The 15,531-nt window shown below is 40.2% G+C and overlaps 1 protein-coding gene across 2 annotated transcripts in view; it reads right to left on the bottom strand.

The window, feature by feature from the left end:
- Nucleotides 1–15,531, bottom strand: part of SNTG1 (syntrophin gamma 1) — a 564,850-nt gene that overhangs the window by 303,922 nt on the left and 245,397 nt on the right. For both annotated transcript variants that reach the window (XM_042973560.1, XM_042973561.1), the window contains exon 3: nt 15,252–15,386. In XM_042973560.1, the coding sequence (XP_042829494.1) occupies nt 15,252–15,386 (135 nt within the window). The remainder of the gene's footprint in view (nt 1–15,251; nt 15,387–15,531) is intronic.

Raw genomic sequence — 15,531 nt, 5'->3', positions numbered from 1 at the left:
GATATAATGTGCATGGTGTGTGTTTGTGCACATATTCTGATCTCTGTATTGAATGGTTCTTTGCTACAGGAGAAAGAAAAAAAATTATCTGAGGCTACACACACCATCCGTCCTAGGTGACCTAATAAGAATCTGTCACCAGTGAGCACACTATCAAGCCTAGCTGCAGTCTCTCTGCTGATCAAATTTTCCGCGGGTAATGAAGCTCACCCAGACTGTTCCGCATCCTGTCACATCCCCCGTGGGAGTCGGCACTGACTCCAAGGCTAAAGGTGGCCGTTAACTTCTCTAAATGCTACCTTCAGGAAATCAGAGTTTCACCGGTGGGATTACTAATTGCACGTTTCTTCCACCAGCACAACTAAACGAAGTCATTTTGTCTTGTTGATTCTAAATTCCAATGGCACCCATTAGAATGCTACTCAAATTCCAATGGCACCCATTAGAATGCTACTCAGGTACCATTTGCAGCAGTGCCCCCCCCCCTCCACCACACTTCACCTGACCCAAGATTTTGATTTCCGCAGTTATCCACAGTCAACTGTGGTCAGAGAGCAAATGATCCTTCTTCTCGTGTACCCTCAGAGGGTCAACAGCAGCCTAATGCTATGTCACCTGCCTATGCCCTTCATCTCACTTCATCTCATCACACAGGCATCTGATCATCTCACATCATCGCAAAAAGAAAGATGAGTACGGTGTGAGATATTTTGAGAGAGCGAGAGAGAAAGAGAGAGAGCGCACTCACAGAAATTTTATTGCAGGATCTTGTTATAGTTGTTCTCCTTTATTAACAGTTGTTGTGTTTAATATTTTTTTAAGTTTTATTATTTATTTTTGAGAGAGAGAGAGAGAGACAGAGTGCAAGCAGGAGAGGGGAAGAGAGAGAGGGAGACACAGACACAGACACAGACACAGACTTTACCATAGGTGTGCACGTGTAGGAGAAAACACAATTCATATAAGGTTCAGTACCATCTATGGTTTCAGGCATCCACTGGGTCTATTAAGATGTATTGCCGGTGGATGGCGGGGTGGGGGAGGCTGCTCATTATTGGTGCTACATATCTATCTGGTAGTTCTACCCTATCTGGAATTTAATCTCCAAGATTTTCCCCTACCGGTTTCACTTTTGAAACCGGTGTCTTCATGATGAAATATGTAGCCATCCCCTATTGATTTTAGCCTCAATGGCCTTCTAAAAATATTTTGTCAATATTTAAAACTAGCATAGACTGAATTTGATTTTCTTTCAGGGCAACATTGGAGGGGATGATATCACTAGGTCAACCATAGCCATCTCTCACTTAAGAACGGTAGATCATTCAGAAGTTGACAGGGTCTGAATGATTTCTAAGCACAAGGGAAGATGATTGCTTTCTTTTGTGTTAACTGAAGCTTTCACACATCTATCTGACAACACTATGTATCATTCTGATCAGCAGTCACTGTCCTCTCTGCATCTAAAGGTCTTGAGTAATTGCTGTTGGCATTTTTCTACTGTTTCCAAATTATCACAGATGGAACAGGCCTTATCTTATATGAACCTAATGCTAAAACTTCAATCATATCATCTCTGAATAGATCATAGAATGTTCCAGAAAAGTAGCTAATACAAAGCTCTGGGGTACCAATCTAGCCTGTTTGCTGATGGGAGTCAAGTAACTGCACTGGATGTCTTAGCTTTACTTCTCTGTCATTGACAATTGCAAATGTTCCCAACTTTCCCAAACGATCAACATTTTGCCGCCATTGTATGCATATAACTGGAATAAAAGTGTCAGATATGTAAAATATTATGCCAAAGGGCCTGTCCTTTGCTCCAGTCTCTGGCTCAGTTCTATTGTAAATTTGAAGACTCCCTGAGAAGGGAGGGATGGCGTAAGTTTAAGCCCCTGTCTGATGAGGGTGATTATTGTGTCTTCTTCATTACTAAGCTCATACTCATGGCATTTCTAGAACTCGGCTCCACCTTTGTTTGCTGATAAAGTTCACCAGACTGGTGTTTCCATCTTGACTTATAGCCCGTGTGGCCTTCCCTATGCTGGCCTCCTCACTTAGACTCCACACACCATTCCTGAGGTAAAGTCTCTGTCTTAGCTCAGGCCGCTGGACTGAATGGGTTGAACAACAGACATTTCTGGAAGCAGGAAGTCGGTGACCAGAGTGCCAGCAGGGGTGAATTCTGGTGACCGCCTACTTCCTGGCTTAGAGACGGCCACCTTCTTGTATCTTTGTGTGGAGAAAAGAGGAAGTTCTGCTGTCTCGTCCTCTTCTTATAAGTGTGCTTATCCCTTCATGGGGCTCTGTCCTCATCACCTCGTCTAAACCTAATTACATCCCAAAGGTCCTATCACATTTGGGGTTAAGGTTTTAACATATGAAAATTGGAGATGGACATACATTGAGTCCATAACGAACTTTCCAGGTATTCCTTCCTTATCCCAATCCAGTGTGTTTCCTGCCTTGCCAGAGGCACCTCCTCACACACTTACTATGAATTTTCCAGTTCTAGATTTCTGTGACTGAACTAAGCCCTACCTTATGTCGGAGACTTCGGTGAAAGGATCTAAGAGGCTCTCTTAGCATGGATGCCTAGGTTTTGGCCAGTCTGCTCATCCTTGATCTCCACATATAAACATTTTGCTTAACCCAAGTTCTCAAACCACTCAGCCCCAAGTCTCACCTATTGGAGTGAGGCTTTCCCCTGGACTCATGTCTCTGTCTGTGCTCCACGGTCAGTAGGCCAATTCCAGGTCCCAGGGCCCCCCTCCCACGTTCAGGCATTGTCAGGCTCCACTGCTAATTCTCCAGTTCAGGACTCATCTCACTGAGGCTCCTTGCCCAAGGGCTTTCTCAGCTAGGCTGAGCGGGCCAGAAATGATAGGAGGTGGCAACCCCAGAAGCAAGCCTAAACTAATGGAATGGGCCTAGGAACATGAATCCCAGCTCCTCCTGCCCTCCTGTCAGGGTGTAAGGAGATTCAAACTGTGAACTGCTATACTCTCCTAAGGTTTCCTGAAGAATGGAGCTTCATTTTCCTTCACAAGCAAACTGCCTGAGGACAAGGCTGTCATTAGCTCCCTGAGGTCCCCTCTCATAGAGGCCCCCCTCCCACATTTACTACGATTTTCTATTCCCACATTCGCCAACCAGAGCTTCATAACATTGCCCCCAGATTTCATACTGTCATCCTTGCCTGGTGTCTCCACCTAATATCTGCTGTGCCCTAAGACCACTCTCCTATCCTTTCCCCTAACTTGAGGAGACTAAGTGTCAACAATGTTTCAGCTGTTAGGCACAGATCTGACTTGATTCTCACACCAGTTGGATGATGACCTCAGCCCTAATCCTCCACCCTCCCAAACTCATCGTAAGTGAAAAGTCAAGCTATCATTCTAGAGAGAGAGCACAAAGACCATACGTTGTGAAGGTCACGTCCAAAGAGGGTCTGATTTTCCATGCAGAGGTGCCTAAGGGCCTTCAACAGGGGGCAGTTGAAAAAAGCAGTGTTCTCCCAGAGAACAGCTGTAATCCTTAGAGTGTAGGGAATTACATTCTTTTTTGTAGGCTGGTTACCTCCAGATGTCGATTTAAAAGGTAGAATTTCATTTGAGATGGGTCCCAGGAAGTGCTCCCGGGTGAAGAGAAGGGAGTTGGAGAGCGGAAGGAAGCGAAGCCAATGCAGGGAGGGTTTCGAGCAGGTTACTGCTCGGTGTCGCTGGCCCCATCCTACTGGGAATCGGAACGTCTTTCAAAATACCCGCCCCAGACTTAAGCTGGTGTTCACCCTCCAGTTTCTGTTGGTCACTGGTGGAGGGCCGCCTCCGGGGGAGGCAATTCCTAACACCTTCCCTCGCCCAGTGCGCGGGCTCCCACACACAAAGCCGTGAGCCCTAGCGGCCAGTGGCTGGGCAAGTGACCACCACTGTGTAGGAGGCAGAGCACCACAGTGTATGGGCAGGCCCCTGCGGGCACCATCTCCTCTACCTTCTGGGAGGATCCTCCAGGGGGTGGGATGAACATATAGACCTGAAATGTTGCTGTGTCCTTGAAGATAGGGACTAGTGACCTCTTATTGTGGGATTTCTGAAAGACAGTGGCTGAGCACACCCTAGACCTGGCTGGTGCCTGTAAAGGTGCACAGAGGGAATACCTGGTCAGTTGTTGCACTGCTTTCAGAGGGAAAGGACTGGAGCCTCGTGAGTTCCAGTGATTCTGTGAGAGGTAGAATGGATGATCTAAGAGGCAGTAGCTACCAGATGTTTTCCCGGCCAAATTCATTTGGCCTGGTGGTGAGGTATGTGTTGGAAAGGAGACGGGGTCTGTTCATAACACTGTACCAACGGGGGATGGGGCTTCCCTCCCAGTGTTCTTCCACTAGAAAGGTTTTTTTTTTTTTTTCTTTTTTAGCCTGTCAATGTCATGGATAACATTAGTTGAGTTTTCAATGATAAACCAAATTCGCATACCTGGTATAAATCCCATTTGGTCATGGCATACAATTCTTTTTACACATGGTTGGTATTCGATCTGTGACTATTTTGTGGATGATTTTGCATCTATGTTCATTGAAGATATTAGTCTATACTTTCTGTATATTTTTCTCAGCCTATTTAATTTTAATCTGTATGTGTCTTTATATTTAAGATGGATTTATTGTAGACAATATGTAGGTGGGTCTGGATTTTTGATGCATTCTGACAGTCTCGGTCTTTTAATTGGCATATTATTTTACGGTGGTTCCTGATATAGTTGGCCTAACAGCTACCATATTTGTTATTTTTTCAGTTTATTGCTGTCGATTGTATCCTACCACTCTTTTTCTGCCCTTGGTTGTTTAAGTGGAGTATTCTGTACTTTGTAGAATCATATTCCATTTTCTCTCCTTTCTTATTATACCAGTTATACTTCCCTTTTTACTTTTTTTAGTAGTTGACCAAATGCTCGCGATATATACTTGCAGGTAATCCAAAGCCACTTTCAAATAACACTACACTGATTCACAGGTGTCTGAGTACCTTATAATAACCAAATAATCCTAATCCTGCTCTCCCTTTCCTTGTCTAGTTTCTGTTACTCATTTCACTTATAATAGTCATTCATAAATATGTGTACAGTATTTGTATACAGTATATATATTATATATAATATAAAATATTATATAGTATAGTATACTATATAAAATATATATAGTGTTCATAAACATAATAAAAACATTTTTGCTGTTATTATTTTGAGCAAACTTTTATCTGTTATGCCAATTAAGAATAAAAAAAAGGACTTATTTTTCTTTCATTTATTTATTCTTTGTTGCTCTTCCTTTCTTTATGAAGATCCATGTTTTTGACCTACATTGTTTTCCTTTTCCCTAAAAAACTTTTTCATTATTTCTTGAAAGACAGATTTGCTGCCAAAAAATTCCTTGGTTTTTGTTTGAGAAAGTTTTTGTCCTCCACTTCTGAAGAAAAAATTTGCAGGATACAGAATTCGAGGTTGGTGATTTTTTCCTCTCAACACTTTATATATTTCATTCCACTCTCTTCCTGCTTGCATGGTTTCTAAGGGGAAGTTAGTTGTAAATCTTTTTTTTTTTAAGTTGATTTATCCGTGCTGTAAGTGTGGGGCCTGATGTGGGACTGGAACCCACAAACCGCGAGATCATCATCACCGCCAAGAGCTGGATGCTTAACCGACTGAGCCACCCAGGTGCCCCAAAAGTTAGTTGTAAATCTGATCTCTGTTCCTCTACAGGCAAGGTGTGTTTTTTCTTCTGGCTTTATTCAGTATTTTTTCTTTATCTTTGATTTTCTGTAACTTGAAAATGATATGCCTAGGTGTAGGTTTTTAGCATTTATCCTGCTTGCTGTTCTCTAAGATTTCTGCGCCTGTGGTTTGGTGTCTGACATTAATCTGGGGAAAATTCTCAGTCATTATTGCTTCAAATATCTTTTCTGTTCTGTTCTCTCTTTCTTCTCCTTCTGATATTCCCACTTCACATATGTTACACTGTTCGTACGTGTCCCACAGTCCTTGGATATTCTGTTCTGTTCTTTTCAGTCTTTGTTCTTGTAATTTTTCAGTTTTTGAGGATTCCATTTATAAATCCTCTAACTCAGAGATTCTGTCCTTTGCCGTGTCCCGTCTACCAATGAACATTTTGAAGGAATTCATCCTTTCTGTTTCTGTGTTTTTATCTCTAGAATTTTTGGGGGTGCTTTTTGAGGATTTCCATCTTTCTGCTTACATTACCCATCTTTCCTCATGCTGCCTATTTTATTCAGTAGAGCCCTTAGCTTTTTAATCAGAGTTGTTTTAAATTTCTGCTCTGATAATGCCAACATCTCTGACATGTCTGGTTCTGAGGTTTGTTCTGTCTCTTCAAAGTTTGTGTGTGTGTGTGCACGCATGTGCATGTGCGTTTAACCTTCTTGGTGTTTCTTCTAGTAATTTCTTGGTAGCTTCCCATGATGTACTCGGTCAAAGGAACTGCTATCAGCAGGCCTTTAATAGTGTAGTGAGGGGAAGCTTTCCCCAACCCTGTGATTAGGTCTCAGGCTTTTGAGAAGCCTGTGTTTATGGAACCTCAAAAGTCCTTCTCAGTTTATTCCCACCCCCTTGAGTAGAACGGGATGGCTAGAGGACACAGGCATTGGTGCTGGAGTTGGGTATTTTCCTTCCTCAGGTCAGTTAGGGTCAGAAAACGCCCAAGTAGTTTAGGCGCTGATTAGCTAACTAGCTTCCTGTGAGGGCAGGCATCGTTCAGAAAACAGTGCTCTGACCCATTTCTGGTTCCATTTCTCCCTCCCACTCCGTGGACACCAGAGGGGATTTATCTCCAGTTCTTACTGTAAGAAACTGGTCAAACTCCTGGAGATAAATTTTAAAACACTGTGGGGCCCCCTATGACTGGGTCCCCTTCGAGTTAATTCTCAGATTGCCCACACTGAGTGGCCAGCAATTTGTCAATTATAGCTCAGATCTTCCTGCCTGGCCCTGGTTCCCACTGTCTGCTCATGAGACTCTGGTTAGCAGCAACTCCCTGTATTCAACTGTCTTGTCTCCCCAGTTCTGAGGGCCGAGGTTGGCCCTGTCTTCTCTGTCAGGAATCCAAGAAGCGTTGAGTTTTCAGTCTGTTCAACTTTTTATTTTTGAGGAAGGAGTGGTGCCTTCCAAGATCCTTACAAGCGGAACTGGAAGCCAGAAGTCCCCTGGCACCTTTAACCCTCAGACTTGTCCACACTGAGCCTCCAGGGATCCAATTACAGTTCTGGTTTTCCTATGCCAGCACAGGTGGCCACGGTGATTCCTTTGGGCAGGCCTCTCATTTGGTAAGCTGTGACTTTCTGTATTTGCCTGTCTGTCCAGTCTTGGGAGTAGCAGTTTGCCCTGTGTCGTCCTCTCCCTTAAGGATCCAAGGAGAGCTGATGCTTTTCCGGTCTGTTCAGATTTTACTTGTCGTGATAGAGTGGTGATTTCCAAGTTCCTTAATATGTAGAGCCACAAACTGGAAATCCCTTATTTATTTTTTTCACTGAAAGAATAAATGAATAGAAACCCATTTTGTGAATGTACCAAAATTCATTTATCAATTCACAACTTGTTTTGGTTCATAACTTGCATATTCTTGTACAAGCCTTCCTGTGAACATTTGTTTTCATTAATCTTGGGTAAATCCCAAAGAGTAGGATTTTTTCACTTCAGAGAAGGTTTATGTTTAACTTTATAAGAAACTGCCAAATAGTTTCCCAAAGAGGTTGCTCAACTGATACTTAATGCATGAGATTTCTAAATGAAACACATCTTTGCCAAGTCTTTTTTTAAGTCATTGTAATGAGTGTCAATTTGTATATTATGGTATTTTAATCTGATCTGCAGTTCCTTGATGACTAATAAATTGGACCATCATTTTATGCTCTCCTAAGCAAGTTGAATATCTTATTTTGAGGTCTTTTGCTCAGTTGTTATTATTTTTTTCCTTTAATTGGATTGTTTGTACCTTTTTTTTTTTTCAATTTGTGGTAGTTCTTTATATATTCTGGACACAAGTCCTATCTCAAATAGGGAATATTTTCTCCTAATCTGGGGTTTGCTTTTTCATTTTCTTAAAAAAGGTATTTTAAAGATCAAATTTTTAAAATATTGATAGAGTACACATTACCATTTTTTTTATTGTATTAGAATTGTTTTGTCCTAAAAAATTGTTGTCTACACTCGGAATCAAAAATATTTTCCTATGTTTTTTTTTCCAGAAACTTATTTGTTTTGGTTTCACATTTCACATACAGTAAAATCAATCTGAAAATATTCATAATTCATTGTAATCTTATTTTTCCATTTATTTATTGAGCTGTTCCAGCATATTTATTGAAAAGATTTTCACTCCCCTTTGAACTGATATGACAAGTGACCAGTGCCATTAAAGAAGATGGGGGAGGGATGCCTGGGTGGCTCAGTGGGTTGAGCTTCTGACTTGATTTTGGCTCTGGTCATGATCTCACGGTTCATAAGTTCCAGCCCCTCATTGGGCTCCACACTGACAGTGCAGAGCCTGTTCGAGATTCTCTCTCTCTTCTCCTCCCCAGCTCATGCGAACAGGCTCTCTCTCTCAAAAATAAATGCATAAACATTAAAAAAAAAAAAAGAATGGGAAATAGAAAGCACCAAGAATCCTTCTTTCCCATCTACAATTGCACTGGTAGAATCTGCCTGGTATAATTATTTTTGAATTCTGGAGCCTACGGTAAGGACTGTAACTTTCAGCAGAAGTTCTGAATGGTAAGTCATGGCTAATTTAGGTCAACTTCAGCTCTCGGAACAGTAGCAAATACCCATTCCTCTCCCCCCACCCACCCCTGCCCAATGACAGACAGCTGTGTACCTGTTCCTGAAGCAGCTGACACCTGGCTCGTGGGAAACAGTAGGCAGTGGGGACTCTACTCGAAATATTGTGGATCCAAGCTCTGATCACGGACTTCTACTTTTTTTTTTTTAAGTTTATTTCTTTATTTTGAGAGAGAGCATGAAAGAGAGAGAGAGAGAGAGAGAGGAGAAAGAAGCAGAGAGGGAGAGAATCTCACACGCAGCTGAGCTGGGTGCAGTGACCTGAGCCGAAATCAAGAGTCTGAAGTTTGCAGCTGAGCCACCCAGGTGCCCCACTGATTTCTCCTTTGCTAGCACAGCTGCAGAGAGACACAGGCAAGCTGCCTCTGTTGCAATCCCCACTGGCTCCAGCAACTTCTTGGAGATTCAAAGAGCCAGGGCCTTCCTTCCCCTTCCTTTCTCTGTTTGCTCTTTTGGGAGCCAGACACATAAGAAGTAGGATACTCAAAAGAAACTGTGCATTCACATACGGGGGGATTTACAAAGTCACGGAGCACGTCCAGGGAAAGACACAGGCTCAGGCAAGAGCTGAGAAGACACTTTAGGCTAATCCCTGGCCTAGAGATGGCCTACAGAAATTAAAGACTAGGAAACACACAAAAGCAGCAAACCCTGGGAAAGGGAAGAATTTTAGTTCTAGAGTGACCACATTGTAAGAGACAAATGTCCAGTTTTCAGCAACAACAAAAAAATCTCAAGGCGAACCAACAGGACGGTACAGTCCTTTCGAAGGCTGGCACTCTTCACAAGGGAACGTGGCACCCTCTCCAGGCACGGCGTGTATCAGGCCACACACAAATTAAGTCTCAGTAGATTTTAGAAGGCATAGGGCATACAAACTATCTTCTCTGACCATAACAGGATGAAGTTAGAAATCAGTAACCGAAGGAAAAGGGAAAGTTCACGAATTTGTGGAACTTAACACATTTTCAAGCACCCGATGGGAAAAGGAGAAATCACAAGGGGAAATAGAACACACTTACAGATGAATGAAAATGAAAATACAACATAGCAAAACTTTGAGCTGCAACAAAAGCAGTGCCAGGAAGGGAAACTTTAGCTGTAAAAGTTAACATAAAAAGAGAAATCTCCAACCAACAACTTAACAACTTAACCATTTAAGAAGATTTAAAAAAAAAAAAAAAAAACAGAAGGAAGAAAATAATGATTACAACAGAGATACATAAAACAAAGAATAGAAAAATAATACAGAAAATCAATGAAATAAGTTTATACTTTGAAAAGATTAACAAAATCATAAATGTTTACCTACATTGGCTAAGAAAAGAAGAATATTATAGATGAAAATAATGACTAAAATCGGAACTAAAGGTGAGGACATTACTACCAACTAATAGAAATTTTTTAAAAGATCAAAAAGGGAACTAAGAATTAACTAGATAGCTTGATGACATAAATTCCTAAAAACACAAAACCCACTCAGCCTGAATCATGAATAGAAAAATTGAATAGACATAGTACTAATAAAGAGATTAAATCAGCAATCAAAAACCTTCCCACATAGGCTTGGACCTGGTAATTTCACTAGTCAATTCTACCAAACATTTAAAGGAGAAACAATACCAGTTCTTCTCAAACTGTTAAAAAAATTAAAGAGGAGGGAAAACACCCTAACTCCTTTTGAGGCCAGCATTACCTTGGTACCAATACCAGAAAGACTACAAGAAAAGAAAGCTACAGACCCTTATGAGCATTGATGCGAAATCCTCAACAAAATACTAGCAAACTGAATTCAGCAACATATTAAAAATATTATAGATCATGACAAAGTGGGATTTATTTTTGGAATGCAAGAATGATCCAACACGTGAAATTCAGCCATTGTAATATACCATATTCACAGAATGAAGGACACACACACAGACACAATTACATCAATTGATGCAGAAAAACAAAATCTGACAAATTCAACACCCTTTCAACACTCAAAAAACTAAGACTAGAAGAAAACTACCTCAATAGAATAAAGGCATATATGAAAAACCTACAGGTAAGACTGGACTCAGAGGTGAAGGACTTACAGCGTCGTCTCCAAGAGCAAGAGCAAGGCCAACGTGCCTACTTTCAGCATCTCTGTGAAATGCAGCACTAGAGGTCTTAGCCAAAGAAATGAAACAAGAAAAAGATATAAAGGATATGCAAATTGGAAAGAAAATTAAAATTACCTCTGCTCACAGATGACATGATCTTCTATGCAGAAAACCTACACTTTGCAGCTGAAGTTTCCCTTCTTGGCAGTTTCCACTGCAGCTCAAAGTTTGATATGTCGTACTTTTCATTTTCACTCGTCTTTATGTATGTTGTATTTTCCTTTGTGATTTCTCCTTTTCTCATTGGGTGCTTAAAAATTTCTTAATTTCCACAAATTTGTGAACTTTCACTTTTCCTTCTATTACACACACACACACACACACACACACACACCCATTAGAACTAAAGAAAAAATCAGCAGAGTAGCAGGATACAAAGTGAACACACACAAATCAGTTCAACAATGCAAAGAAAATTAAGAAAGCAGCTCCATTTACAATAGCATCAAAAATAATAAAATAGGTGAATTAACTCACCAAGAAGGTGACAGATATGCACTAAAAACCACAACCCATTTTACTGAAAGAAAATAAAGATGTAAATACATGAAAAGACATCCTGTGTTCATTGGTTTAGAAGGCTCAATACTGTTAAAATGTCATTATTATCCAAAGCTAGCTACTCCTTCAGTGCTATGCTCATTAAAATCCCCATGTCAATTTTCATGGAAATATAAAAATCCATCCTAAAATTTATATAGACTCTCAAGGAACTCTCACGTAGCCAAAACATTCTTGCAAAAGAACAAAGCTGGATGGTACACACTTCCTGATTTCAACATTTACCGCAAAGCTAAGGTAATCAAAACAGTATTGTACTCACACACAAACAGATGGATAGACCAATGCTACAGAATAGAGAGTCCAGAAATAAACCCACACATACAAGGTCAAATAACTGTTGACAAGGGTACCAAGATGTAACTGTGTAGGAAAACTGGATACTCACCTGCAAAAGAATGAAGTTGGGCCCTTAACCAAAATCATATGCAAAAATTAATTCAAAATAAATCAATGTACATGATGTACATGATGTACACATAAGAACTGAAACTAGGAACTCTTAGAAGAAAATGTAGGGGAAAATACTCATGACATTGGATCTGGCAATGATTGCTTAGCTATAACACCAAAAGTCCAGAGAGATAAATTGAACTTCATCAAAATCAAAAACTACGCATCAAAGGCAACAACAGAGTAAAAGGCAAGCCACAGGTGGGGAGAGAGTATTTGCAAATTACATATCTGCTAAGAGATTGAACAAAAAATTGCTACAGAATTACCATTTCATGCAGCAATTCCACTTCTGGGAATGTATCCAAAAGAATTAAAAACAGGGACTCAGATGCTTGTGTTCCCATGTTCATATTAGCATTATTCACAAAGGCCAAAAGGCGAAAGCAACCCAAATATACACTGTTGGGTGGATGGATAAACAAGATCAACAAAAGACGCGATATCCATGCAACAGAATATTACACAGTCTTATAAAGGAAGGAAATTCTGACATTTGCTACAGCATGGATGAACCTTGAAGATGTTATACCAAATGAAATAAACCAGACACAAATGGCTGAATATTGTGGGATTCCACTTATATTAGTCAATACATAGAAACAGAAAGTAGTATAGAGGTTACCAGGGGCTGAAGGGAGAAGGCCTGGGAAATACTTAATGGACCCAGAATTTTAGTATGAGATGATGAAAATTCTCGATACGGATAGTAGTGATAGGTTCATATCAATGTGAATATGCTCAGTGCCACTGAACTGTATGCTTAAAAATGGTTAAAGTGATAACTTTTATGTTATGCATAGTTTGTTTATACAGTAAAAAAAAAAAAGCAATTGGCCATATAAACATGGGTCTGTTTCCGGACTCTATAATGTTCTATTGATTCATGTACCTGTACTTGTGACAATCTCACATTGCATTCATTATTGCAATCTTATAGTAAGTACTGAAAGTGGGAAATATAAACACTCCAACTTTGCTCTCCTTATTCAAGATCGTTTGGGCTATACTGGAGTCTTTGTATTTCCATGTAAATCCTAGCAATAGCCTGTCGTGGTCTACAAAAACATTTTGGGGATTTTGATTGATAATGAGTGTTTAGGAAGATGTGACAACTTAACAATATTTAGTCGTTAACTCACAATCAAGTTACATTTCTCCATTGGCTTGTGTATCTTCATTTCATTTATCACAGTATTGTAGTTTTCAAGGTAAAAGCTTTGTACATATTTTGCTAAATTTCTTATCCCTTTGATGTATTGTAGATTCCATTTTTATTTTTGTGTTGCAAATTATGGAAATATGACTAACTTTGGACATCATCCTTATTTCCAGCAACCTTGATGAATTTGTATGTCATTCTATGTTTTGTAGATTTCTTAGAGTTTTCTACACACACCATCATGGCATCTAAAATAAACTTGTTTTATCTCCTTTTTCAACTGTTATGCCATTTATATCCATTTCCTGACTTACTGTACAACCAAAACAATATTGAGTAAAAATGTGGCAAGTGATGATCTGTGCCTTGCTTACAACCTCAGAGAGTTCTTCAATGTGGATGATAAAGTTAGTAAGAAGTGTTCATTAGATTATTGGCTTAAGGGAGTTCCATCTTATCTAGACTTTGCTGAAAGTGTTTCTTATAAATGACTGCCAAATTGTGTCAATTTGTTTTTGCATGTGTTGACATTATCATAGAATGTTTCTCCTTAATTCTATCAAGTTCTTCCTAACATTCTTTTCAAAAGAGAGATTAGGTTTACGTATATTAGCTATTTTGATTGCATAGCTTAAAATCAATAATATTATCTCCATGTTGATAGTCTGGATTTTACAAATGACAGCATTTTATTGTTCTAGGACTTGTGTAATATATTCATTCCAAAGACTTATAGGAGTTGTATTGCTTCACTGAAAAGAGACAGAGAAAGAGAGAGGGGAGGAGAAGGAGAGGGAATAGAGGGGGGGAGGAAGGAAGGAAAGAAGGAAGGAAGGGAGGAAGGGAGGAAGGGAGGAAGGGAGGAAGGAATTGACCATTGACTGCTATTGTTTAATTAACTAAAAGGAAGAAAGGGCACCCTGTGGGAACAATTTAATCAGCTTTGACAGCCAGACCCATGATTCAGGATGATTTAAATGGTCTGTGACAAAAGAATAGTTAACAGTCTGCAAAATGCCCATTATCTTTAGTTAGCAAAGGCCTATTGATTTAGGACCTGGTGTGACTCCCATAGGATGTTGGTGACAAGCGAGGTGGAAACTCAAGTTCAGCATTATTCGTCACCAACAAAACACTCTGAGGTAAGTCTGTTAATAAGCTACAAATTAAATCTTTGTGCTAAATAGCTATAGATGTCCGGGGAATCCAGGAAGCCGAATGTTTGTTGTTTTCTATAATTTTCTTCTGAGATCACATATGGCAACACTGTTAAAATAATGTCTTTAATGTTATTATACAATAAGTGATAAACTCTGAAAGTTGTCCTCTTTAATGGCAAAGTTGTTTTGTCAAGTATAATCTAATTTCACCTAAGGATGTCTTCCACAGTTGTACTTCAGTGTTACTAAGCAGACCAATGAGTCTTGAGTGATGATTTATGGCCCTTTCTGAGGCTGGATTAGCGGCGAGGTAATACGCCAACCAGTCGGGGCATCAGAGAGAACTTGCTATGACACTTAGGCATAATTCTATCAGGGAGGTCCATGGAATCATTCATGCACTTTCCCCTGGGGAAAAGCGTTGACATGGAGTCCAGTGACTGTCACCTAAAGCCTCACGCTTCCCAGGTGCGAAGAACTGGGCTCCACGTTGGCACCGCCTGCAAAGTTCAATGTGATGCATCCGTCAGGGTAGGCAATGATGTAAGGTCACGATAGGAAAAACTGCCCTGCGCTGTTCTCAGACAGTACTCTGTGTAAAAAGCTGGAATGCACCTGCTCAAGGTCAGATGATAGAAGTGTCACCGCAGCCCCATAACCACAGCCGGGAGTCCGCGAGGTGCCTTCGTGTGTAGGGATGGGCCCTGATGTGTGGCTGTGGACCCGGATTTGGTACTTGGAAAAGGACAGTGCTTACTTAATCATGTGAACAAAGCTGACACGAAAGACGACTGACTGGGCTCGGAGAGTAAAAGAAAATATATTATGAATTTTCTGTGAATAAACATTTTTGTTAACAGAACAAATTAAAAAAAGAAAAAGAAAAAACAACAAACTTCAACAGAAGAAAGAGCTACTTACACCAGAATAGAAAGGTTCACCAGACACACATATCACATCTTGCTCCTGGATCATCAGAATATCTTTAGCTAGGTGCAGCCGGACTTTGAAAGGCTCCTGATTACCATCCTGCAGCAAACAAATCCCTGTCTTTGTCTTCAGGCAGGGAGAGAACAAAACAGAGAAAATAAATTACACTCAGTTTATAGAATATAATTTTATGGCCGATTCACAGCAAAACACGATGAATAGCATTTGAGACCTAAGGAAACTGCGCACTGATGAATCTGGAATTTTTTAC

This window comes from Panthera tigris, chromosome F2 (genome assembly GCF_018350195.1).
Source record: "Panthera tigris isolate Pti1 chromosome F2, P.tigris_Pti1_mat1.1, whole genome shotgun sequence".
Classification (NCBI taxonomy): Eukaryota; Metazoa; Chordata; class Mammalia; order Carnivora; family Felidae; genus Panthera; species Panthera tigris.
The sequence above is the reverse complement of the archived record's forward strand: the minus strand, read 5'-3'. Positions and strand labels throughout refer to the sequence as shown.